The sequence below is a fragment of the Notolepis coatsorum genome, assembly GCF_963971535.1.
Source record: "Notolepis coatsorum genome assembly, chromosome: 8".
NCBI classification, from domain to species: Eukaryota; Metazoa; Chordata; class Actinopteri; order Aulopiformes; family Paralepididae; genus Notolepis; species Notolepis coatsorum.
In genome coordinates, this window is record NC_140172.1 from 133943939 (window position 1) to 133970011 (window position 26073).

General features: G+C 46.5%; 1 protein-coding gene across 1 annotated transcript; it reads left to right on the forward strand.

Annotated features, from left to right (window-relative positions):
• The first annotated feature begins 741 nt into the window (after positions 1–741).
• LOC311233279 (uncharacterized protein) lies at positions 742–23585 on the forward strand. Its single transcript, XM_084320222.1, has 3 exons — positions 742–1736; positions 2912–3300; positions 17895–23585. The coding sequence occupies exons 1-3, from the start codon at positions 1411–1413 to the stop codon at positions 18896–18898; spliced, it is 1719 nt and encodes a 572-aa protein (XP_084176348.1). The 5' UTR covers positions 742–1410; the 3' UTR covers positions 18899–23585.
• The last annotated feature ends 2488 nt before the right edge of the window (positions 23586–26073 follow it).

Below are 26073 nucleotides of genomic sequence, written 5' to 3' on the forward strand. Positions count from 1 at the left end.
GGCCTTTCTGTGTAGAGTTTGCATGTTCTCCCCGTGCTCTGGAGCGTAACAGTAAGAAGCATTTTGTATAAAAGTATTCTGTACTTCTGTATGACAACTATTAAAGAAACTTGAAACTTGCTCGCAAGGGTTTCCCCCCCGATAAGATAAACCCAATGGAAAAACATGCACAACAGATCGCTGACGCGTCCTTGACGAAGACGGGCAGGAGCACTTGGATTGGTCCCCGGGCGCGGTACCTCGTCGACGCCCTGTCTGCTCCCGGCTGCCCTTGGGGGGGAAGGACCACGGGATGGGTTAAGCGCAGAGCTCAATCACATCGGCGACCCTGAGAAAAAGACAATGCATGTGTGTATGTGTATTCCTGTGTGTGTGTGTGCCACCCATTGCATGATGTCCCATGTCGTTGCATGCCGAATAAAGACACTCTTCCTGCATTATTATTATAATAAGTGTAAGTATAAAAGAAAAAGAAAAAAGAAAAATAAATTTTCATATGACAGGAAAATATCTGAATCACTGTGCTGGCAGACAGACCATCTTGCCAAAAAGTACAAGTCAGAGTACAAGGGGAGAATATGAGATAATAAGTCCTCTGGTTGACAATATGTGTGACTGTGGCATCTTGTACATCATTTCTGTGCGACAGCTACTTGTTCTTCAGCCAATCGGGTGGCAGAGCCCCCCCCCCCACACACACACAGCAGCACATCAGTCAGAGTCAGGACAGTAGATGGACGAGCGACCGCGGTAGGACCCAGCAGGACCATGGTTTCAAGCACGTCTAATAATACGTTTGGTTGTGGGCTCGATTGGTTAAACAATTCGCGAGTAGCGGTAGTGTTATCGTTGCCGTCGCGGATTTAAATTACACGTCCGCGTTCCGTCGAGAGGCATCGCTGTGTTCGGTAGCTCGTAGGCTAACAGGCTAGCAGGAGGCCCAGCAACATCCGGGTCACCGCGGCGAACAGGCTATAGCATCAAGCTACCCTCCTGGAAGAAGCTACAAAGTTAACTCTCGCCTCTTCAACAGTCAAATGAACAGCGAGGACGGAGATAAATATGTAACAGTCGATAATAACGAGAACACGAAATAGGTTGTGTGTCTTAGTCCCCCTTGTTGATTACACTAAAACACACCGGTTCGGATGGGACTTATAGGCGGCTATAACGTTAGCTTGTTTTCTCGCTGTTTTTGCCAAACGACGTTAGCTAGCGGGCTAATGTTGGAGGAGTTATTATTATTGTTACCCTGGTGGACGTTTAACTGCGAAGTGGTCGCCCAGGCTCATTGTAACAACAACACAGTCGGGCAGTTAAGCAAGTTGGCATTTGATTATCTAACGCGTTAAGTCGACGAGCCAAGGCGACAGAGTTTGGGCGACACGGCCCCCTATCCGACTAGACAACATGACTTCCAGGACCAGGGCTGGTTATAATGTCGGTGGCATGGATTCTGCTCCATCGACCAGCGGCACAGTAAATAATAACAACAGCGGGAATCGCAAACAGAGTATAATCAACGCGACCAATGTCAGGACAACAGTAGACAACAAGGGGGTGTATTCTTCCCAACAACACGGCGGCAACATGACCGTGTCGTCCCTGAAGAACCGCCTGGCGCCCACCATCCAGTCGGCCCTGGCCGCCGCCGTGGACACCCTGCTGGGCGAGGTGGTGCACATGCTGAACGACAGCCAGCAGGAGCTGCTGAGCAAGGAGCAGGAGAACGAGAGGTGTGTGCATGTTCTCTCTGTTAGTGGATCTATGGGTAACAGTACTGTGTATTTGCATATCGTATATGTCACAAATGTAACAGTACTATATACCTGTCATGTATGTTATGAATTGAAGATGTAAACAAGACTAAAGTCTTTCTCTGGTCTGCTGCATCCCCTTAACACATTAACTGCCACGCAGTTTGCCCCTCTCATACCACTGCCAGCACTCTAAGCCTATGGAGATGTTCACCTTCTTTGCAGGGCTATAACCTTTTAAATTGTATTGCTAAATTGACATTACTATGGCCCATTCAACATCGATTATCTATCGTTCAGGATGTAGGAACCTTATACTTTTTCATTCATAGATTCATACGAAAATACCGTCTAGAATATAAATATGTTTTTATCGTTTTCTGCAGTAATTCCTAGAACGCTAGTTATAGGCCTAAACGCATAATATAGATTATTGATTGCCGTTTATTCGTGATACACGCTATATTAAACATTTCAACTGTACATGATCCTAAACGTTATGACTGATCATGCGCAGATGAACGGGGGGGGTCGTTTATAATTCCGTGATCGTCAGTAAATGCTTTATGTAGTATGGGTGATATATTGATCAGAGCAGTTTGCATAATAATAAACACTCACGCTGAAAACGCCGTCAGCGTCCTCTTACCGTTCGCCGATGAGACTGGAGGAAAAAGATCACACTTATTTGACGTGGACCGACTAGATCCAATTCCGGTTTGTATAATAATAAACGCCCAAATCATATCGATTATTGAGTTATGGCAGCGATCCATATGTACGATGTGTGTCTAGAGTCCCGCAACAATATGTGAGTGCCGGACGCATTTCCCCGGTACACAGAGATCACCAGAGATCCATTTCCGGTTGTAACTCGCCCGATCACCACCAGGCGGCAGTATTGAAGCGTTGCAGAGTTGTGCAGGCTCCCACTGTATCAGCCGAGGCTGGGTGAGGGCATTCTGAATACCATGGCGAAAAAATGAAATATGATCTCAATAACGTCGTACGCCGTGGAATGGCAGAATTAGCATGATCTTGAAACACGTTGTATGACGTTATTGGCGGAGAAAGTGTTAACAATTGTATGTATTGAGCCGTGCTGTATTGTACCCATTCTGCAATCTTGTTAAATAAAGTTTTCATTCATTCAGGCTCAAAGTGCGCCTGGAGGTCTCGGAGAGGGAACTCAAGACACTGCAGGAGTGTCTGTGCAGCGCCCAGAAACTCATCGATCAGCTCCAGATCACGTACTCGGGTAACCCGGTTAGTCAATCGGTTTTCGCCCCGTCGATGTCCTCCTTGACTAACATGAGCACGGGGATGGACAGGGACCACCAGCACACACGGAATGTGAACGGCGCCGGCGGGGTCGACCTGGGTCTGGGCGGCGGCTCCGTCGACGAGTCCCTCCACGGGTACGAGCCGAGGGACGACTACAAGATGTGCCAGCTTTCCATCCAACCGGACGGCTCTGTGACCAACCACTCTCTGGATTCCTTCGCGTCCAACGCGTCTCACATGTGCGACTCCAACCGGCCAGGTAAATAACGTGCATAAACATCTTAAACGTGCAAGATCTCTTATTGAAACACACTTAAGTATCAGTGGAAGTGTTTTGGACATTATTGTTTTAGTACCAGACTCCCGGTTTTCAGTGTCTATATTTATGGGTTCAACATTTACATTTAGTAATTTAGCTGAAAGCTGTTATCCAAGATTCAAGAGTTTTATTTGTCACATACATACCAGGCATACAGTGAAATGCGGGTGGCCATGCCCTTCCTTTAAAGTCGTATCCAAAGTGACTTGCAAGTTCTGTACAACAAGTCCGCAGGAAGGAAGGGTACAACTTTGGCAGCTAAGTGTCAGTGAGATTGTTCTTCAAACAGTGTTGAACTTGAGTGTTGTTACACTCTGAGTGCATAGTGGTATAGACATGTTAGCATAGTAATATAAGTACATGATAGTAAAAGACAGTAAGTTGAAGCTGACAATGATTGTTTCTACTGATAAGCAGTTAAAACCTATTTAGTTGAAACTTTGTTTTGTGGGGCGGCTAGGTGGTGCAGTGGGCAAGGCGCTCACCACCAATGCAGGAGACGCTGGGTTCGAGCCCAGCTCTCCGCATTGCTATCAGCTTGGCTGGTCGTTCATACTAATACAATTGGCAGTATTAGGGGGTGGGAAGCTGATGGGTGGGGATCGGACGTTGTGGACAGCGACTCCTACAGGTCGGTTGGTGCGCCTGCGCAGCAGAATCAGGAAGCGACGGGGGCGGCGTGCCCTCCAAACGCAGACCCCCGACGCTGAGAGATCGCGCTGTGCAGGTGAAAAGATGCGACTGCTGCTTCCTCGTGTACCGGAGGGGAGACGTGATGTAAGGCTTAGTCCACATTGCAGCCAGGAAAAATGGGAGAAAAAGTAGATAAAAAAAACTCTTTGTTTTGTCTGTTATTTTAGGAGGTGTCTGTTGTTTCAGGAGGTGTTTGTTGTTATTATAAGTGTCTGTTGTTTCAGGAGGTGTTTGTTGTTATTTTAGGAGGTGGCTGTTGTTATTATAGGTGTCTGTTATTATAGGTCTGTTGTTTCAGGAGGTGTTTGTTGTTATTTTAGGAGGTGGCTGTTGTTATTATAGGCGTCTGTTGTTATTATAGGTCTGTTGTTTCAGGAGGTGTTTGTTGTTATTTTAGGTGTCTGTGGTTTTAGGAGGTGTATGTTGTTTTAGGTGTCTGTAACTGAGGGGTTACAAAACCCTGACTGTATTAAAGATTGTGATAGATTAAACCACTGCTAGCTATGTACTTTAATTACTGGCCAGACAGTACATCAAATATAGATGGTGAACACCCACAAGAACACGGCATTGACAAAGAAATATTATTTGAGGGTAATTTATTATTATTAGGCAACGTTAGGTTACAGAATGAGAATTAGGGTTGCGCTTGTATGGCGAAGAATATACGTAAAGTCAGTCAATAGCATGAGTCACTAAGAATAGCAGGAATCCTACGATGGGTCTAAGTTGACACCACCTGTCGTATAGTAGCAACTATATAGGGCAACACTGGTACCGCCGGGAGACAATGGGTTCCCTCCGGGGGTGTAAGGCCTGGAGGGTAGAGGAATGTTTGGGTACTCCGTCTGATTCAATGAGGAATAAAGAGACTCCAGGTACAGGAGTCGGTCCTTGTAAACTCCCTTGATCAGCAGCAAAGTAATAATTGTAATCCAAATGCTAGATAGCATTGATGACAGCTAGCCAGCCTCCATCCACGAGGCCGGCCCGAGTTGTAATCCTCACGAAGTTGAATCCCAAACGATAGTGGAAATCAACGATGCTCTTCTCCGGGTACCACGTTCCAAATCAATATAATCCAACCAGTAATGGTTCTGCAATCGCCAACGCCGATTCTCCTGTGTACATGTCCAACGGTTCTCCGCCTAGGACTCCGCGGGTGTGGGCGACGTATTTAGGCCACACACCCTGGTTAAGTACACTAGCTAAAGACACGATGAACCGCTGGGTAATGCTACACACGAACGAACTGTGGCCGCACGATATACAATAAATGAACGACTATTTACTTCACATTAGATTAAGTCGAACTCAACGTTACTTCATTCAACTCTGACACTTTACAATTCTATTCGCACACGGTTCTCAATGCTCTGTTAGACGCAAGGTTGCTCACTTCACTGCACGTTGACTCGTGGTGAAGGTGGGTAAGGTACTGAACGAAGACACGAAGCTAAGCACGGTGTGCGCACCTTAAGTGAATATCTAGTCCCAACCTCAGTCCTTGTCTGGTATCACTACGCTGACTCCGGGCATGTTCCGACATGCCTGCACTTGTCTTTGAACTTGCCGTTGGGGGCTTGCGCGCTGGCGCCTGGGGGCGCTGTCCAATAGGAGAGCGAATATTACTCTGGTTTGAACGCAGGTAAAGGGATATTCCGTGTATATATATAAATAATATACAAAGTATATCAAACAATAAAGGTAGATTCTCAGTTTAATCTGGCCCTTCACAACAGTGTCTGTTGTGTTATTATAGGTATTATAGGTGTCTGTTGTTTTAGGAGGTGGCTGTTATTATAGGAGGTGTCTGTTGTTTCAGGAGGTGTTTGTTGTTGTTTTAGGAGGTGTCTGGGAGGTGTTTGTTGTTGTTTCAGGAGGTGTTTGTTGTTGTTTTAGGAGGTGTCTGGGAGGTGTTTGTTGTTGTTTTAGGAGGTGTCTGTTGTTGTTTTAGGAGGTGTCTGTTGTTAGAGGATGCCCTAACCGCGTGTTGCTTATTAACAGCGGAGGAGTGCAAGAATGTGACCGCGGCAGCGCGAGAGAGCGGCAGTGCGGAAATAGGCTGTCTATTGCCATTCTCTAAGACAAACTCTAACCATAACCAGCTCCTTAACAGCGCCTAAACTTAACCCTTCTAACCTTAACCAACTCCGAAACAATGCCTAACCTTAACCTTAACCATGCCTAACCTTAACCTTAACCATAGAAAGAATATTGCCATTCTCTAAGACAAACTCTAACCTTAACCAGCTCCTTAACAGCGCCTAAACTTAACCCTTCTAACCTTAACCAACTCCGAAACAATGCCTAACCTTAACCTTAACCATGCCTAACCTTAACCGGCGAAAGAATACACGTTAAAAAAAAAAAAAAAAAACGATGGGATTCGAACTTGTCACCAACGGACCGCAGGACCGCAGTGCTGCCAGGTGAGCTTTGAATGAAAATCATCGCGGATTACGGCTACATAATGCCGCAAGCTCTGCCGCTCCGCGCCTGCCGCGGGGCGTGTCGCAGCCAATCAGGGAAAACGCGGAAGCACTCGGCAGCACTCCTCCGCTGTTAATAAGCAATAAGCGTCCTAACCATGCAGCACATCTGGTGACCCCTAGCTGGTGACCCCTAGCTCGTAACTCAGCCTCTACTGTGCTCAACAGCATAGTATGAGTTTGGGTGAAGATACCATAGGCCATAAAACAAATGCTCGCCAATTGGGCAGTGGGCACTGGGCACAACGTTTGTTTGTTTATTTGTTTATTGTTATTTGCACTTACAAACATACATTCTGGAATAAAATAAGTAAAATAAGAACAGTTCAAATGAGCAGGACAGGTCAAAAAGCCCAAGGGCTTATAAGCGACATCCCCTCTTAAACCTATATAGGATAACTACACAGAACCCCCCCACACATTATGCACAGACACGCATGCGCATATCCCTCTCCTCTCTCATACACACAGATGCATACAATACAGCATTATACAACAATTATAATGTTGGGAAAAACGACTACTCGCAAAGTCACAAATACACATGGATACTAAAGACTACAGGATCTGTAGTTCTTTTCTAAGCTTGCTTTTAAATTAATTTAAAGTGGAACATGTTTCTGTTAGATTGGGATGCCCCGATCACGTTTTTTTTTATCACCGATCGTCTATGCGCCATATCGACCGATACCGATCGTTTTTGGTTTTATAAAAAAAAATATATATATTTTTTTTTATAAAATATATATATTATATAATTATACTTGTAGTTGTATTATCTGCGAGACATCGCCACCACGCAACAAGTCAAATTGCTCGTTATCTCCACTGTCTGTGTGTATACTCTGCTTTGGTCAAATCACATTCAGCATGCCCTCAGCAGGGTATATCTGCGGCTCTGCAGATATACCCTACTCCCTCAGCTAGCCCCTTTCGTGACTGCGATGCAAGCCGGGGCTCGAATACGCAATGTTATGAGGTCCTCAGGAGCTATCTGTAGCTACTGCTAGCCGGCTAGATAACGTTAAGACAACACCTCAGTGAACTATTTAGTTTAATGGGACATTTCGTTCTGAACAGTGAGCTAACGTGAGCTACCGAGCTAACGGAGGTATCATGCACTACTAGACTATTGCTGGAGCATTTGTTGATATCAGGAGCTATCAGTAGCTAGCCAGCTAGATACCGTTAAACAATGCCTCATGTATTAAACTAAAAGTGATTTTTTATTTATTTATTTTTATTTATTATCTTTTTCCCCCTCCTTTTTCAGATTTTTCTCCCATCCCTAGTCGTTATGCCAATTCCCAACCCCCTTCCTGGTTGTTGTGCACTTTCCCCTACTGTTGGTCCGAGAGGCCGGAGACTGTCGCATGCTTTCCTCCGACGCATGTGCAGCCAGCCGGCAGCCAGCCTGGCAGCGCAGATTCTCACTGCGAGAGTGTAACGTGTGGGAGGCCGCACTACCTCTCACCAGATCCTACCTTCGCTGAGCAGGCGCCCCGACCGAACTGTAGGGGTCGCTGTCCACAATGCCCAGGACCCACCCACGGCTCCCCTCCCCCTAACTCAGCCAAACGAGTTAGTATAGCGATCAGCCCGAGCTAAGGCAATGCTGACTCGAGACCGCAGCCTCTTGCATTGGTGACGAGCACAATCTCCGCTACGCCACCTGACCGCCCCTAAAAGTGAATAGTTGACTGGGTAATTTTGTTTAAACAGTAACGATAGCTAGTAGGGATGGGTACCGAATTCGGTACTTTTGAGGTACCGAACCGAAACACGTCGGTACTACAGAGTATCGATTCAAGTGAGATACCAATTTTTTTTTTTACTTTTTTTTAACCTTTTTTCTTTTCATATCAACGTTCACACGCACAATATATGCTTACCTAGGATTTTACTTGATTCTACAACAAAGCAGTCGGAGCAATGGCAAGCCGAAAACGGTCGAAATTGTAGTTATTTGAAGTTTGAATTTTTTTTCACGACTGAGGTAGGTCAATTACATTTCTTTAGACTAAAGTACCGAAAAAAGGTACCGTTGGGTACCGGTATCGATTCACAGGTACCGGTACCGTATCGGTTCAAATGTGAAAGGTACCCATCCCTAATAGCTAGGTAGCTAACGTTAGCTCACAGAGGTCTCATGCACTAGAGCAGACTATTGCCTGAGCATTTGTTGACACGGGTGCGGGAAGAGCAGGGGAGGAGGGGCAGTGCGCTGCAGCTCTGTGTGTCTGAGAGAGAAGTCAGCGAGTGAGATCTCCGCTAAGAATTGGATCATGTTTTTCGATCGGTTTTCACGATCTGTGAAAATAAAGTATTATCGTAATTCACCGATCTCATATTTATACTGAATATCGGCCGATACCGATCGCTGGCCGATCGATCAGGGCATCCCTAGATTTTGTATATCATTCCACATCACTGCACCTTGATAAACAAATGAGAATTTGTAATGCGTAAGTCATTATTTCTTCTCGTGAGATGTGCATGATAATGAGAATTAAACTCAAAATAACTTTGAAAGAAGTTAGGTAAAGATGAAGCAAGACCAATTACTTTATACATAAGAACCCCTGTTTGGTACTTGTTGACCTCATAAATTGTGAGTTTGCAGTTGTTTAAATAATGGTTTGGACGTTGGCTTTATTATTACACTACTTTGGTCGCAACGTCACAACATTCAGGTCAAGTGCAATGTTTATCATCACTAACCGAGCTATGCAATCTGACATGTGATTGTATTTGCAGGTGACGTTACTAATTGAAGTTACCTGCTGGGCTCTTAAAGGAACACGCCAACTTTTTGGGAAATTAGCTCATTTGCCATCTACCCTGGAGTTGGACAAGCGGATACATACCCTTTTCTTCTCTGTGCATGCATTAGGTTTAGGGAACAGCCGCACCGTTAGCCTAGCTTAGCGTCATTCACTGGAAGTAGGTGTGCCAGTGTAGCCTAGTTCCCAACAGTCACGAAATACACTCCAAATACAACTCTAAAACGTTCCTGTAAACGTGTTGCGACTTGTGACCTGATTTCATCATCTCAAAAGGGAGTGTTTTGGGTCCGCTCCTCTTTCTCCTGTGTATTAATGACCTGAAAGCAGCTTGCTCGTGTGACCTTTTTTTATACGCGGATGACTCCGCCTTACTAGTGTCTCACAAAGGCAAACAAGTGGTTGAGCAGACATTGAGTGCAGAACTAGAGAAGGTTAGCGACTGGCTAGGCTACAACAAGCTGTCCCTCCACGTATGGAAGACTGAGTCCATTCTATTCGGGTCAAAGGTCAGGCGCAGAAAATCGCCAGCTTTTAACATTAGAATAGGAGATACTGTTCTCACAGACAAAACATCTGTGAAATATCTTGGTTGCGTCCTGGAAAATAGCTTATCAGGGGAAAGCATGGCTCACCAAGCACTTACAAAAATCAATAACAGGACTAGATACCTAGCCAGAATCTCTAATTTTTTAGATCAGTCAGCAATGAAGATTCTTGCTGGAGCACTCATACAGTGTCACTATGACTATGCGTGTGGCTCCTGGTACAACAGTGCCCCCAAAAGTCAGAAAATAAAACTACAGACATCACAAAACAAGCTAATCAGGGTAATACTAAGGCTACCTGCCCGAACCCACCTTGACCCATCACACTTTGAGATCATGAGATGGCTTAAGGTGGAAGACAGAGTAAACCGGATAGGGATGTGCCTAGTTCACAGAATAGTGCACGGGGTAGTGCCAGTGTACTTCAACAACTACTTCAACCGAATCAGGGACACCCATGCATACCCAACTAGGCGCAGCTCAACTGACTTTGTGCCAGTCAGATTCAGGAGCTGTATGGGGAAGGAGTCATTTCTGTATTCAGCAGCTGTCTATTGGAACAGTCTGCCCAGTGACCTGAAAATCGTAGACAATGCCGCTAGATTCAAGTCCAGCCTGAAGACATGGCTCAAAAGGGACTATACTTAACCTAGACACTTAGCTTAAGGCACCCTTGCATGTTGTATGAGTCTGTTATGTATATAAATGTTAAATGGTATATGTGATGCGTTGTAATGTCATGTTTTGTATGATGCATGTCTAAGCATCACACTCCCCTACCCCCCTACAAGGACCACAATGGAAATAAGCTCTGAGCTTTTTTGTGTTTCATCCTTGGCAGTGTATCCTGACTGTGCTTTCTGTCACATGTTTATTTTTTATATTGTCAAATAAAGTCATTAATTCATTAGTTAATAAGGCTACAGCGATTTCATGACGGCTTCCTGTCCTCGCGTTTTCCGGTGCAATGCGCAGATGTTTTTAAATAATTGGTAAACAAACATAGTACTGAAAATATACACTTTGACTGCTGTTTTTATAATAGGGTTATTGTCTTTACTCTTGGTTACATTAAAAAAAAAACCGCAACATTGTACTTATTTTGGATAGCCGTGTCGGAGATGCCGGTTTGGCAACATAAAACGAGGCTAAGCGTCGGATACTTAACGTTACATTTTCAACAATAGAAAGGGGCTGTTCGTCCAGCACAATTAATATACACTTGGTTATTTTCTCGGTTATCAGCTTTGCTTTGTTACCGTCTGCATTGCAGGGAGTTTCTCGCGCTTCTGAAGGGTTTCCAGCTACCTTAACTGCTGCTGCAAAACATTTCCTCCCGGCATTCGTTGCACGTATGAACTCGACATACTCCGTTTCCTTCCATGATGAATCTGCAAGTGTTTAATTAAGTCCATGGAGTTTCCAGTGTTGCTGCCACCTTTGCGTTGCAGATAGCACATTCTGCTGTATCGTGTTATTCCACAAGTATACACGTGAGTTTCTTTGAGTGTCTTTATTCTGTTAGCTCCGTAGCTAATCCGCTCCTAGCAGTCTACTGACTCTGCCCCGTGTACCGGTCTGTGACCCCAGTACGGTGGCCTGTACTCTGTGTCGTATTTTGGCGCTCCCATAGTCCAGCAGACTGTACACAGAGCAGACTCCGCGGAGGTCCGCACGGCTCTTTGAGCCTTCATAGTCGAGCGGACCGCCGCGGACCAATTTCCTACATGTCACGCGCCAGTTTACACAATTGTCCCCACGCTGTTCAACTTCTGTCATGTCGTCGTCATCCGATGTCAAAATAAAGAGTGTTATCTCCGTTTCCAATATTTCGAAATAAAACTGGCAATTTTACACACTTCATTTAGAAAAGCCATTCAAACATCTCTCTTGGCACGGAGCGAGTGGTCAGAGTAAAATGCAGATCGGCGTCACATTAAATGCAGTTCGATGTCAACCAAAACGCCGAGCAGCGTTTTGTGTGACACCAAGTCAGCGGCGCGGATGTCCGCGTCAGAAAATAGTAGCTTCGCACCTGTGGGTCCAGGGAACAAAATTAACTTTTTGACTTACCAGCCATTTGGCTGGTAGATTTTAAAAACGACCAGCCAGGCAGATTTTTTACCAGCCAAAAATTTTAAATAGCTTTTTAGTATATCGCCATGTGTTATTATTACTATATAATACTCTCATATGCTATTTTCAATTAATATCATAAACAACATAAGGAATATTAGCATAATTTTGAGTGGACTGAAGGAATGAGTCAGCATTAATAGTTTTAAATGCAAATAATTTATTGAAACATAGAAGTGGGGTCGGGGACACACACACTGTTTCAACTCACCACCCCCGCATCATATTGTAGTCTAGTCTGTCTTCAAACTTCCACTCCTCTCGAAACCTTTTTATATTTGAATATCAACATTATCTGTGCATCCTCAGTAATCCTCAGTTTATTACAATATACTCCTCTCCTGAGCCCTGACTAGTGACTTCATCGTCTTTCCAAACGCACGCACACACACAGAGAAAGGGAGAGTGCCCCCCCCCCCCCCATTTCCCTTTTTCCCTTTTGACTTACCAGCCATTTGGCTGGTAGATTTTAAAAACTACCAGCCAGGCAGATTTTTTACCAGCCATTGGCGGTTGGCTGGTACTTATTTTGTTCCCTGTGTGGGTCTGCTGTCCGCTGAGATCAAAGCTCAAAGAGCCGCGCGGAGTCTGCTCTGTGTACAGTCTGCTGGACTATGGGAGCGCCTTTAGCGTGCCGTGCATACGTTAACATAACACCACAGGCTGTTTTGCCCTTTTCTTCTTTGAGCTTAAAATAACTCCACAGAGCTGACATAATCGCGCTGCTAACGAGACTCACGTTTAGCTAACGCTAACATTGTCGCGCTACTACTGTTCACGCGATGGCGCGCTTTACAGCATGTATCGGATCGGAAAATACTTAGGGCGGGAATGCCGGGATCCACTAAGAATGGATTGCGCGGTGGAAATTGCACCCTTAACTGCACAGGCTTTGTGCGCGGTATCGGCTCCGTCTTTGCGAGCTATCCACTAAGGACATTGCGTGGATGAGATACCAGCGTAGACACGCCCATTATGTGTGCAGTTTTTCCCTGCTCTGCTCCAGCGCAGTTGGCTCGCGGAGCAGTCTGCACCTGACAGCGCTGAGAGAGGCAGAGAGAGAGCTTGGGGGACGTTCACTTGTTTAAACAAACTGTATAAACTTTCTGGTGGACCAAATGTGAGTGATACATTGTTTGATTTTGGTTTGCGTTCACACTGCCCTTTTTTGAGCAAACCTAATTTGTAAACAAAGGACATGCAGTCGCCCAGGTCATTTATTCTATTGGACAGATAATTTTTGGGAAAAATCCCACCTGAACAGCACGTACGTACGCTCGCTCGCACACACTCTCTCATGCTCGCTCGCTCGCACACGCACGCTCTCTCACGCTCGCGCACACACGCTCTCTCACACACTCATGCTCGCTCGCACACACACTCATGCTCGCTCGCACACACACTCTCTCTCACGCTCGCGCACGCTCTCTCTCTCACACACTCGCTCTCTCATGCTCGCTCACATAAGGGAGGGAGGGTTCTAACGAAGCGGTCTATTATAGGCCCCCCAGGGTCAGTTATTAACCAGGCTTGGCTTACACTAAATCGTGCATCTGTGAGCGCGAGGAGGCCTGGGGATTATATGCCCAGTCATGGAAGCGTTGCACCCGGGACTGTAGACTATGGCCATAGCTGCCCAAAATCTCCTGTTTTAGCCGGTTATAGTTGTCTGCTTGCTCCGGTCGCAGGTCCTGGTAGGCTTTGTGCGTATTACCTGACGGGAAGGGGGCCAGTAGTCTCCCCCAGTTCTCCTCTGGCCAGCCCTCTCGGTTGGCGGTTCGCTCAAAGGCTTGGAGATAGGCTTCTACATCCTCCTGCTCTGTCAGTTTGGGGATGAACTGTCCGGGGTTAGGCAGAGTCTCTGCGTGTCCTTCCTCACGCCTGCTAGAGGCCAGCCTCCGCTTGAATCAACGCCGTCTGTTTCCTCTGCTCCTCTATTGCCTGCTCATGCCGGACCTGTTGATCCAGGTTTGCCTGTACCAGCTGCTGAACAAGAGCCTCCATGCTTCTTTTGTATTCTGCACCCCTTATGGCCAGTGCCTGCATTCTCCACCACTGGCAAGTCCAGGTGTTGTAGAATAAAACAAGACAGTCGAGTTGTGGTTCCCAAAATAATAGGGCTGTCTTAAATACTTCGAAGCTTGGTTTGATGGGCATGGGATTCGAATATGAAAATAAAATTCGATTACGTAAATAAAATATATATATATATTTTTTTTGCAAAATCAACTCTGCCTCCCTTTGTTAGTTACAACAATCAATGCTGTTTGTTATTTAAGATGAGGTCGGACTCGGCACTGACAGATTTGTGTTCATTGTGCTGCTTTTATAAAGCCTCAAATGACTGCTTACAATATTTCATGGAAGCAAAGTGTTTAGTTTGTCTAAGATTAAAAAAGGTTTTAACTTTACAGCACTGACAAAGTTGAACAAAGTGCTGTTGCTGTACAAGTCCCACAACAACAAAAAAATCGAAGGTCAGCCCTACAAAATAATAGGTTTCTTTATTTGTAATCAAACGAAAACAATCTACTGTTCTCCTTACTCTCACTCTCACTGACTTAACTTAGACTTAGACTAACTCACTGTCTGCCGGGTGGCTTCGCCGCTTACCGGTCTGATGTGAGAGAGTGAGCGTCTGTCTCCTCCCCCTGATGTGAGAGAGTGAGCATCTGTCTCCTCCCCCTGATGTGAGAGAGTGAGCATCTGTCTGTCTCCTCCCCCTGATGTGAGAGAGTGAGCGTCTGTCTGTCTCCTCCCCCTGATGTGAGAGAGTGAGCGTCTGTCTCCTCCCCCTGATGTGAGAGAGTGAGCGTCTGTCTCCTCCCCCTGATGTGAGAGAGTGAGCGTCTGTCTGTCTCCTCCCCCCTGATGTGAGAGAGTGAGCGTCTGTCTGTCTCCTGTGAGAGAGTGAGCGTCTGTCTGTCTCCTGTGAGAGAGTGAGCGTCTGTCTGTCTCCTCCCCCTGATGTGAGAGAGTGAGCGTCTGTCTGTCTCCTCCCCCTGATGTGAGAGAGTGAGCGTCTGTCTGTCTCCTCCCCCTGATGTGAGAGAGTGAGCGTCTGTCTGTCTCCTCCCCCTGATGTGAGAGAGTGAGCGTCTGTCTGTCTCCTGTGAGAGAGTGAGCGTCTGTCTGTCTCCTCCCCCTGATGTGAGAGAGTGAGCGTCTGTCTGTCTCCTCCCCCTGATGTGAGAGAGTGAGCGTCTGTCTGTCTCCTCCCCCTGATGTGAGAGAGTGAGCGTCTGTGTCTCCTCCCCCTGATGTGAGAGAGTGAGCGTCTGTCTGTCTCCTGTGAGAGAGTGAGCGTCTGTCTCCTCCCCCCTGATGTGAGAGAGTGAGCGTCTGTCTGTCTCCTCCCCCTGATGTGAGAGAGTGAGCGTCTGTGTCTCCTCCCCCTGATGTGAGAGAGTGAGCGTCTGTGTCTCCTCCCCCTGATGTGAGAGAGTGAGCGTCTGTCTGTCTCCTCCCCCTGATGTGAGAGAGTGAGCGTCTGTGTCTCCTCCCCCTGATGTGAGAGAGTGAGCGTCTGTCTGTCTCCTGTGAGAGAGTGAGCGTCTGTCTCCTCCCCCCTGATGTGAGAGAGTGAGCGTCTGTGTCTCCTCCCCCTGATGTGAGAGAGTGAGCGTCTGTCTGTCTCCTGTGAGAGAGTGAGCGTCTGTCTCCTCCCCCCTGATGTGAGAGAGTGAGCGTCTGTCTGTCTCCTGTGAGAGAGTGAGCGTCTGTCTCCTCCCCCTGATGTGAGTGTGTGCATGAGTCTAGCCATTAGGGGTGGCGTAAAAAATCGATACGTAGTAGTATCGCGATACTTTGCGTGGCGATACTGTATCGATACAGGGACGCCAAGTATCGATATTTAATTATTCAACATCTTTTCTTTTTTTTTTGTGTATAAGGAAGTTGCATTGTTCATTTCAATACCTGTAATAGTACAGTAGTCCACACACACACATGTGCATTCAGTTAAGTTGGAATATGACTGTAATACAAACAGTTCAGTTTGTCAGGTACATGCAACACAGATTACAGTGTTTACATCTGTCTGCTTGAGAAAATACCATGTTCTGCAATAAAAATGATTGAAGTGAGATGAACAGACTGAACTTTATTTTATTAGATAAAACATGTTGACAAAGTTTTACTTTGCAGTTGAAAAGGGTAATAAATTAAATTTGAAAAAAATAAAAATTATATCGCAATACTCAGCGTATCGCGATATATTTAGTATCGCAATACTATCGTGACGCAAGTATCGCAATAGTATCGTATCGTGAGGTCTCTGCCATTCCCACCCCTACTAGCCATTGTGCCGTCGCATAGCGCCCTTCAATCACCAAGCCCAGTGGTGGCTTGGGGTTGTCACAATACCTACTTATACACCTGCTATAACCCATACAACTATCCACGATAGCATGTACAATAATGCTGTTTATTCTTACTGTATATACATCTCTACATCTGTCTGTGTACATACCTGTATTTAATCCCAGACGGTCTCCAAACGACGTGCCTCATGTTTCTGAAGCTAATGTTGTCCGTTTCCAAGAAGGTTTGTTTGTATGAGCAGGTCTTACCATCGCACACACTCACACACGCTCTGTATGTATGTAACTTATGTAATGTTAGCTGAGGTAACAGCAATGTATGTAACGTATGCAACGTTAGCTGAGGTAGCAACAGTAATGTCTGTAATTTATGTAACGTTATCTGAGGTAGCAGTAATCATTGGTAATGTATGTAACTTATGTAGCGTTAGCTGAGGTAGCAACAGTAATGTATGTAACTTATGTAGCGTTAGCTGAGGTAGCAACAGTAATGTATGTAACTTATGTAGCGTTAGCTGAGGTAGCAACAGTAATGTATGTAACTTATGTAGCGTTAGCTGAGGTAGCAACAGTAATGTATGTAACTTATGTAGCGTTAGCTGAGGTAGCAACAGTAATGTATGTAACTTATGTAGCGTTAGCTGAGGTAGCAACAGTAATGTATGTAACTTATGTAGCGTTAGCTGAGGTAGCAACAGTAATGTATGTAACTTATGTAGCGTTAGCTGAGGTAGCAACAGTAATGTATGTAACTTATGTAGCGTTAGCTGAGGTAGCAACAGTAATGTATGTAACTTATGTAGCGTTAGCTGAGGTAGCAACAGTAATGTATGTAACTTATGTAGCGTTAGCTGAGGTAGCAACAGTAATGTATGTAACTTATGTAGCGTTAGCTGAGGTAACAGTAATGTATGTAACTTATGTAGCGTTAGCTGAGGTAGCAACAGTAATGTATGTAACTTATGTAGCGTTAGCTGAGGTAGCAACAGTAATGTATGTAACTTATGTAGCGTTAGCTGAGGTAACAGTAATGTATGTAACTTATGTAGCGTTAGCTGAGGTAGCAACAGTAATGTATGTAACTTATGTAGCGTTAGCTGAGGTAGCAACAGTAATGTATGTAACTTATGTAGCGTTAGCTGAGGTAGCAACAGTAATGTATGTAACTTATGTAGCGTTAGCTGAGGTAACAGTAATGTATGTAACTTATGTAGCGTTAGCTGAGGTAGCAACAGTAATGTATGTAACTTATGTAGCGTTAGCTGAGGTAGCAACAGTAATGTATGTAACTTATGTAGCGTTAGCTGAGGTAGCAACAGTAATGTATGTAACTTATGTAGCGTTAGCTGAGGTAGCAACAGTAATGTATGTAACTTATGTAGCGTTAGCTGAGGTAACAGTAATACCTCGTTGCACTTTCCATTCTCTATTTTCACCGCTGCGCCTCACGTTTGAGCGCAAGAAAAAGACATCCAATCTGATCACAGCCTTTAACGGACTACTGTGATATAAACGCTCTCGGAAGTTAACCGTCTCTCTTCTCTCCTCGATGTTCTGCAGACGAGCGGTCCCAGGGCTCAGGCGGAGGCTCGCGCTTTGAGATCAAGGAGGAGCAGGGCCCCACCGGGCCGACCCAGCAGCCGGCCAGGAAGCAGGGGATGAGGAGCGACGGCAGGGGGCCGGACGGCGGGGAGCAGAGCGTGGGCGACCTGGGCTACGTGCAGCAGGGGGGGGCAGGGGGCGAGGAGGGGGGCACGGCTGGACGCTCCTTCACCTACCCCCTCCGCCACCCCAAGCCCGTGCGGCCCCCCCGCGCCCAGCCCCCGCTCTCCGACGCGCAGAAGGGAGCGACGAGGACCCCGGGGGGAGTCGTCGGCGGCGGCAGGGGGACCGGCGTGTCCCCCGGACGGGCGGAGGACCCCGCGGCGGCAGGGGGGGGACCCCTGGACGCGCTGCCGGAGCCCACCCCCGACCGCCCCCACCACTGCCTGGAGTGCGGCAAGACCTTCCGCCTCATCTCCAGCCTGAAGAAGCACATCCGCATCCATACGGGCGAGAAGCCGTACCCCTGCGGTGTCTGCGGGCGGCGCTTCCGCGAGTCGGGCGCCCTGAAGACCCACCTGCGCATACACACGGGCGAGAAGCCGTACTCCTGCTCCGAGTGCGGCAACAGCTTCAGGCACCTGGACGGCCTGCGCAAGCACCGGCGCACGCACACGGGCGAGAAGCCGTACGTCTGCGCCATCTGCGGCAAGCGGCTGAGTCGCCTGCAGCACCTGAAGCACCACCAGCTCATCCACACCGGGGAGCGGCCCTGCTGCTGCCCGTTCTGCAACCGGACCTTCAAGGAGCCCGCCGCTCTGCGCAAGCACGTCCGCACACACCGCGAGGAGGAGGGGGGCGGCCACATGGGGGGCCTGGGGGGCGGGGCCGAGGACAACGACCCGGACGCCATGGACGACATGAACAACCTGCACCCGGCCGCGCCCTCCCCGCATGAGATGAGGTTCGGCGAGTGGGGCGCCGAGGAGGACGACGGGGGCTCCGTGGTGGACTGTGTATAGGAGGCCTGTGGGTGGACAGTCTGCTCTCCCCCGTGCTGCACTGTATAGGAGGCCTCTGGGAGGGCAGTCTGCTCTCCCCCCACGCTGGACTGTGTATAGGAGGCGTCTGCCCCCACAATTAAAAAGAAAATGTAAAGAAACGTAACATTTTAAAGGCAGTCTTCCTATAACTCCTAGGTGTGGTGCGTAAGGAAGTCTCACTTTTAACATCTGTAATCGTAACGAGTCGGGCTGTGTATAATAATACCCCCCCCCCCCCCCCCCCCGGATCGTTGTTCAGTAATCAGGGTAGCTGTGTGGATTTTATACTTTTTAGATGTGAAAGTAGCTGTTAGGATAGTAAAACGTACGTGTGCATGAGAGGTCGTCAGCGGCTGTTGCTATGGAAGCTTAGAGAAGCGTTCTCGAGGCTACGGTAAGGGTTGCCAGTTTGAATCCCCCACACAACAGCTGGGGCGATGGTGAACCGCTCTCTCCCCGACGTTCACGCGCTCAGAAGTGCCTCGAGTGAAGCGCTCGGGTCATTGGGCGGCACCGTAGCGGAGAACGGAACATCTGTCTGGGTTTATTAATATTATTAATCACCGGGCACGCCTGTGGGCTTAGATCCAAATATGGGTGTCTTGTTATTGAGCTTTTGAACCGTTTTAAAACTCCATTTGAAAGCTAAACTTATCGTGAAGATGAAGAAGACTTGCACAACGCAGGTTGAGTGGAACAACACAGTCTGTCTGGTGAACCTGAGCCTCTGTTCTCTCTCATCTCTCCCTCCTCGCTGCCCATTCCCTCGGCCCTCTAGAGCAGCTGGAATGTTTTGTAAGTGGTTTTCCTCTTGTTAAAATAACTGGTCTAAAGGCGGCTGGGTGGCGCAGCGGACATATCGCTCGTCAACAACGCACAAGACACCGGTATCGAATCCGGCTTCGGCCGGCCGTCATACTAACTCAATTGGCAGAGTTGGCGGGTGGGAAGTCGATGGGTGGTAATTTGGACGTTGTGGACAGCGACTCGTACAGGTCGGTTGGGGCGCCTGCACAGCAGAGACAGGAAAATGGCCGGGGGCAGTGAGCCTCCTACACGTTACTCCTCGCCAAATGAGAGTCCGCGCTGGCAGGTGAAAAGATGCGACAGGCTGCCTACACATGTATCGGAGGGGACATGTGATGCAAGGCTTCTATCCTCCCTACAACCGGCCAGTGGGGGGCACATGCGAGCAACGTTCAAGACAGGGTAGGGGAGAATTGGCACGACTAAATTGGGATGGGAGAAAAGGAGAAAGTGGATCAAAAAAATAAATAAATAACTGGTCTACATGTTAAAATAACTGGTCTACATTCTGACAGCCATGACTGATACAGAGTGTCTGGTCTGTAACATGGGTCTCCCAGTCCCTCCCAGGGTTTCCGTTAGAAAAAATTGTTGCCGGTCTCCGTGTCCTGCAAGATTTCAATCTACCGGACAAATGGGATCAATTCCAGTCAGTGTTTATTGAGCTTAAAAACAATTGATAGGCAGGCTATATAAAGAATGACATCCTCAAGGCATGTCGATTTATAATATTTTAACTTAAAACTAGGCAACTTTTGCGTATACAGTCATTATTTTTTTTTTAAATCTTTTTTTCCCCTCCTTTTTCCTCCGATTTTCTCCCATCCCAATGTTAGTCGTTATGCCAATTCCCAATCCCCTTCCTGGTCGCTGCGCACTTACCCCCCACAGTCGGTCTGGGAGAGTGGAGGCTACCACGTGCTTCCTCCGACACACGTCCAGCCAATCAACCGCTTCTTTTCACCTGGCAGCGCGGATTCTCACTGAGAGGGCGTAGCGTGTGGAAGGATCACACTATCCCACTTAGATCCTATCCGCGCTTAGCAGGCGCCCCGACCGAACTGTAGGAGTCGCTGTTTACAACGACCCGGACACACCCCGCCAGCTTCTCCCACCCTCTAATACTGCCAATTGTATTAGTGTGAACGGCCAGCCAAGCTGGTGACAACCCCGGAGCTGTGAGCTGGATTCGAACAGGCGAATCCAGCCGCTCCGGGGTTGGTGACGAACGCAATCTCCGTTACGCCACCTGACCGGCCTCGTATACAGTCATTATATTCCAAATCAAATAAGTCCCGAGACTCTGTGTTGCTGCTGACTTTAAATCAAATGGGTGTCTCTGGGCAGTCGGCCCAACATTAAATACAGCAGTGTGTTTTATAATCACATATTTTTTAAACTTTATTTTTTAGCGTTTATCGCTTTTCTGGTCAAGCATGACCGACAGAAACAGGTTGAAATGGGATGTAGAGCAGGGGAAGACATTCTGAGAAATGACGGCGGGTCCGGGAATCGAACTTGTGTCCCCCAGATCCGTGACGAGCACGGTTTTCCCTGACGCAGAAATAGCGCCGAGATATGCGGTGAGCTACGGGAGCTCCCCTATAATCACATTTTTATGAGCTAACTAATTCCGTTATATTGGACATTTGTATGAATTATATCAAGCGAATAACTGAGAAATTTGGCAGAGAGAGACTGCAACATTGTCGTGGGTTTGCGTGATGACTATCTCCGCCTCCCAGTCCCAACGAAGCGATAAACAAGCAACTGCAGAGCCGTAGAGCCAGCGGTGCTTTCAGGTCCGGTCTGGGGACCGCTCAGCAGCGCCACCCACCCAACAGCTGAATTGGAGTATTGCACTGTGCGCGCACAACTGTCAGCTCTGCGGCTCTGCAGTTGCATGCCTCTCGCAAATCTAGCTCCCGCTGCCAAACCAAATGAATCTCGACATCGCTTCACCCATAGTCGTTATCAGAACACTACACACATATCATAATAGAACACACATCGTTGTCATTATTAGACCTGCTTGGTGAAGCAACAATGAAACAAATGTAACTATTTTAATACAATTTAAATTGTGCTTAGAGGGAATTATTTTCACCGGACATTATGACCGGAGTGATTTAAATATGTCTGACTTCAACAGATTTTGCCGGTCAAAAAACGGTAATTACCGGACAACGGAAACCCTGGTCCCTCCACTCTGCAGTAAACAGCCATCACTGATACAGAGTGTCTGGTCACTAACATGGGTCTCCCAGTCCCTCCACTCTGCAGTAAACAGACATCACTGATATAGAGTGTCTGGTCAGTAACATGGGTCTCCCAGTCCCTCCACACTCTGCAGTAAAGACTAAATACATTTCTTGGTATCCCTTCCCACTCTTCCAATCAGGAGAGAGAACTCCACACAACAATGGTCTGAAGTTATTTTAACAAAAGGAAAACCACTTGTAGCACCTCTTTAAGGCATCTACTTGGCTAAAGGATGCATTCGGTTGTATTTCTTACCTGGTTTTGTCAGAAAGTTGGCGTCATCACTGTCAGCCTCCTGAATGTCACCATTTCTGTGTTTTTGGCCAGTGGTCCAGAGCTCCATGGCATGCTAGCTCCTCTATATTATCTCAATGTTGTCTCCCTTGTAACTTTCTGACGAGTAAACTATGTGTATGTATGTATGTGTATATATATATATATATATATATATATATATAATACATGAAAAGGTAAGAAACGCAACAGAATGTTTTTTGGGGTTTGGTACGATATGCCGGTGGTTGCTTTTCGTTGCCAAATTAGAGAATATTATTTTGCGAACGCAGTCTGCTGCCCTGCTGATATACCAGCACCAGATGTACTGGAGGGGTTTCATTCCAAAACAGTCGTCCCCCGTTCACGGTTGTAATATTTTGGGGAAATGCAACGGGGCAGCATTCCTGCAGTTATGGAAATCCTACAAAAGTCATTGGATTTGAAAATTGCATTATCCAGACCATGAAGTTATGGGAAATGTTGCATATTCGATATGTAAACATACTCTTAACTTCATTCCACTTCTATTTAGACAAACGAACGGACCGCCTTGATACGAGAGGCTAACGTTGCGAGCCACAGAGGCTAACGTCGCGAGCCAGAGAGGCTAACGTTATGAGCCAGAGAGGCTAACGTTATGAGTCAGAGAGGCTAACGTTATGAGTCAGAGAGGCTAACGTTATGAGTCAGAGAGGCTAACGTTATGAGTCAGAGAGGCTAACGTTATGAGTCAGAGAGGCTAATGTTATGAGTCAGAGAGGCTAGCCAGAGAGGCTAACGTCACAAGCCAGAGAGGCAACCGTTATGAGCCAGAGAGGCTAGCATTATGAGCCAGGGAGGCTAACGTCGCGAGCCAGAGAGGCTAGCGTTATGAGCCAGAGAGGCTAACGTTATGAGTCAGAGAGGCTAACGTTATGAGCCAGAGAGGCTAACGTTATGAGCCAGAGAGGCTAACGTTATGAGCCAGAGAGGCTAACGTTATGAGCCAGAGAGGCTAACGTTATGAGTCAGAGAGGCTAACGTTATGAGCCAGAGAGGCTAACGTTATGAGCCAGAGAGGCTAACGTTATGAGCCAGAGAGGCTAACGTTATGAGCCGGAGAGGCTAACGTTATGAGCCAGAGAGGCTAGAACTTGTTTGTTTCTCACATGTTACTTTCAAGGGTAGGAATGGATTTTACCCACAGAATAATAAGATGTTGAAATGAAGGAATAATAACCCGAATAACAATTTTAGTGATTACATAAATCCCAAGTGATGGTTGAAGCAAGTCGGTTAAAATATTCCAACAATAATGTTTACATTTTAAACCAGATGTCTACCAGCGGGCATCAGTGTAGATATAGGGGGGGGGGGGGGGGGGGGGGGGGGGGGGGGGACATGTCCCCCTCAATATTGATGAGAGGTACATTTAACCCCCTCAAAAATATAGCTAATATGAAAGACAACCCCCTCCCCAAAAGAGGTCAAAAGTAAGGGGGTCAAAACATTTTATATATCCTTCTTACCTGTAACAACCAGACACCTCTACCGGACCTTACCATCTCAACCTTGCAGACACCCCTACAGGACCGTACCATCTCAAGCTCGCAGACACCCCTACAGGACCGTACCATCTCAAGCTCGCAGACACCCCTACAGGACCGTACCATCTCAACCTTGGTACTTTGGTACAAAATTAAGTGTTTGACGCTTTGAAGATTTCCAGGGGGAGAACCACCAGCCCCCCCCCTTTTTAAAGTGTTTAGTTTGTTATACATCATGGAACAATCGCTGAAAAGTCTCGGAATTTAGATTTGCTAAAAATGTGTAGGAGCTCTGCGTTTGAAAGGTTACTAATAACAGAGTTTTACCCGCAGCGGCCGTTCAGTAAGAATACATGTTAAAACGGTAACTTAATTGATTCTGGAATGAAGCCCTTCAGTCGCTGATGGCGCTCTGAGTGGTGAGGATGGTGGGCCTGCTCCTTCTGAGGTCATAGGTCAAACTCCAATAATACATATACCTATAATAATACATGTACCCCGTTATTCTGGCCAGTTGCCCATCCTCACGGGGCGATTCTGCTTCCTGCAATAGGCTCCCCCGCCCCCCTTGTATCTTCCTAGTTGGCATTCCTCCCTCCTGTGGTTGCCGGTGTGTCTGGGAGACTAACGCCCTGTTTCTCTGTGGCTGCTGCTGGAACCTGCTGCCCCCCGAGGCTGTAAATACAAGTGTTTCATTAGCGCCCGACTCGTCAAGTCGGGGTGAAACGGAAGGTTTAAAGTGCTGCCATGTTTAAAAGACCTTTGTTTTGGACCGTATATGTCCTTTAGTATGTGCTATTAGTATGTGCTATTGGTATGTGCTATTGGTATGTACTATTGGTATGTACTAGTATATACTATTAATAAGCTACCATATAATGTAAATATGTAATCCTGTTCCCTTGCTTCCTGACGGCGAGGAAAGAGCAGCTCAGTGGTGGACTTGATGAACCACAAGAGCAGACCTGGCTGGGATAGGGATCTGACCGTGATTCTTACCGTTTGTTTTGATCTGCTTGGAGTAGCAGGTGGGTGGGGTCAACCAGATGAGGATAATGACAATTATCATCAGTTTATGGAAGTAACACCAAATGGGACTTTGTTATATTCCGTGTGTTGTATTGTCCCGTATGGAAAACCCTACTCATTCTAGCACCTAGAGGAGCTGTACGTGATGTGTTTCTTTATCTACATTCTGACGGACATCGCTGATATAGAGTGTCTGGTCAGTAACGTGGGTTAAACACTAAATACATGTTCTGGTATCCTGTCCCCACTTTATCCAATCAGGAGAGAACCCTCACTGCAAAAATGATCTGACAAAAATAAGAAATAAAAACTAGTTTTAAGCAAATATGTGCTTGAAACGAGTCAAATAATCGACCAGTGCAGTAACCAAATATGGATTGGCAAGATTTCTTATAAAGTATCTAGGGTTCTCTCTCCTGATTCGATAAGGTGGGAAGGGATACCAGAAAACGTATTTAGTGTTTACTGCAGAGTGGGGGGACTGGACCAGACACTCTGTATCAGTGATTAATGGAATGTAGAGCTATTTAACAATAAATACCACTTACAGCACCTTTCAAAGAAGGCTAAAACAATCCATAAGAAATATTAGCGTTCTATCTTTGCCAAGGTTTAGAGCACAACTCTTGTCTCCTTTTCAAACCTAAAAGTCTTGTTATCTTTATAAAACTATGCTACTCTTTATCCCCATCCAATTATATAATTATGTACATTTACTAGTGTAACCCATTGTAAGACGGGCACAAAAAGAATTAAACTAAAGACAAAAGAGGAATGTGTGTTGCTGTGTACCTGGAATAACTCCTGCAGAGCGTCCGGTTGGTGGTTCTGAGGTTGTTTGTGGTGGAAGCCGGTCGTCAGCGGAACACACTGTATTATGCAACACAATGTATTTACGATGGTTTGGTCCATTTTGGGAAGGTGTTATTTGTGGCGTGCCGGTCTGCTCTGCCTCGGTCGTCTTCGCCCCGGACGACACACAGACAACACGCGTCTAATCCTCCTTCCGTTATTCTACCACATCCTACAGGGTTTGCATGTTGATTTTTTTTTTTTTTTCAAATGTCAGATTTCCTTCCCGCTAAGAAACTTGCTGTAAAATGAATGCCTTTTTGATGCTTCTGTGTTCACGTTTAATTTTTTTAAATTTTTGTTCATCTTCATCATGTTACCTTGTCTTAATGTTACATATTAAAGGGCCTTTGTTTATACAGTTTTTGATTTGTAACCTTTTTTCAAATCCAGAAAGTATCT

Excerpts from the sequence above, each read along its gene's own strand:
- LOC311233279 (XM_084320222.1), top strand. The coding sequence starts at position 1,411 with ATGACTTCCAGGACCAGGGCTGGTTATAATGTCGGTGGCATGGATTCT. Across the intron at positions 1,737-2,911 it reads AAGGAGCAGGAGAACGAGAG|GCTCAAAGTGCGCCTGGAGG; the intron begins GTGTGTGCATGT and ends TCATTCATTCAG. Across the intron at positions 3,301-17,894 it reads GTGCGACTCCAACCGGCCAG|ACGAGCGGTCCCAGGGCTCA; the intron begins GTAAATAACGTG and ends GATGTTCTGCAG.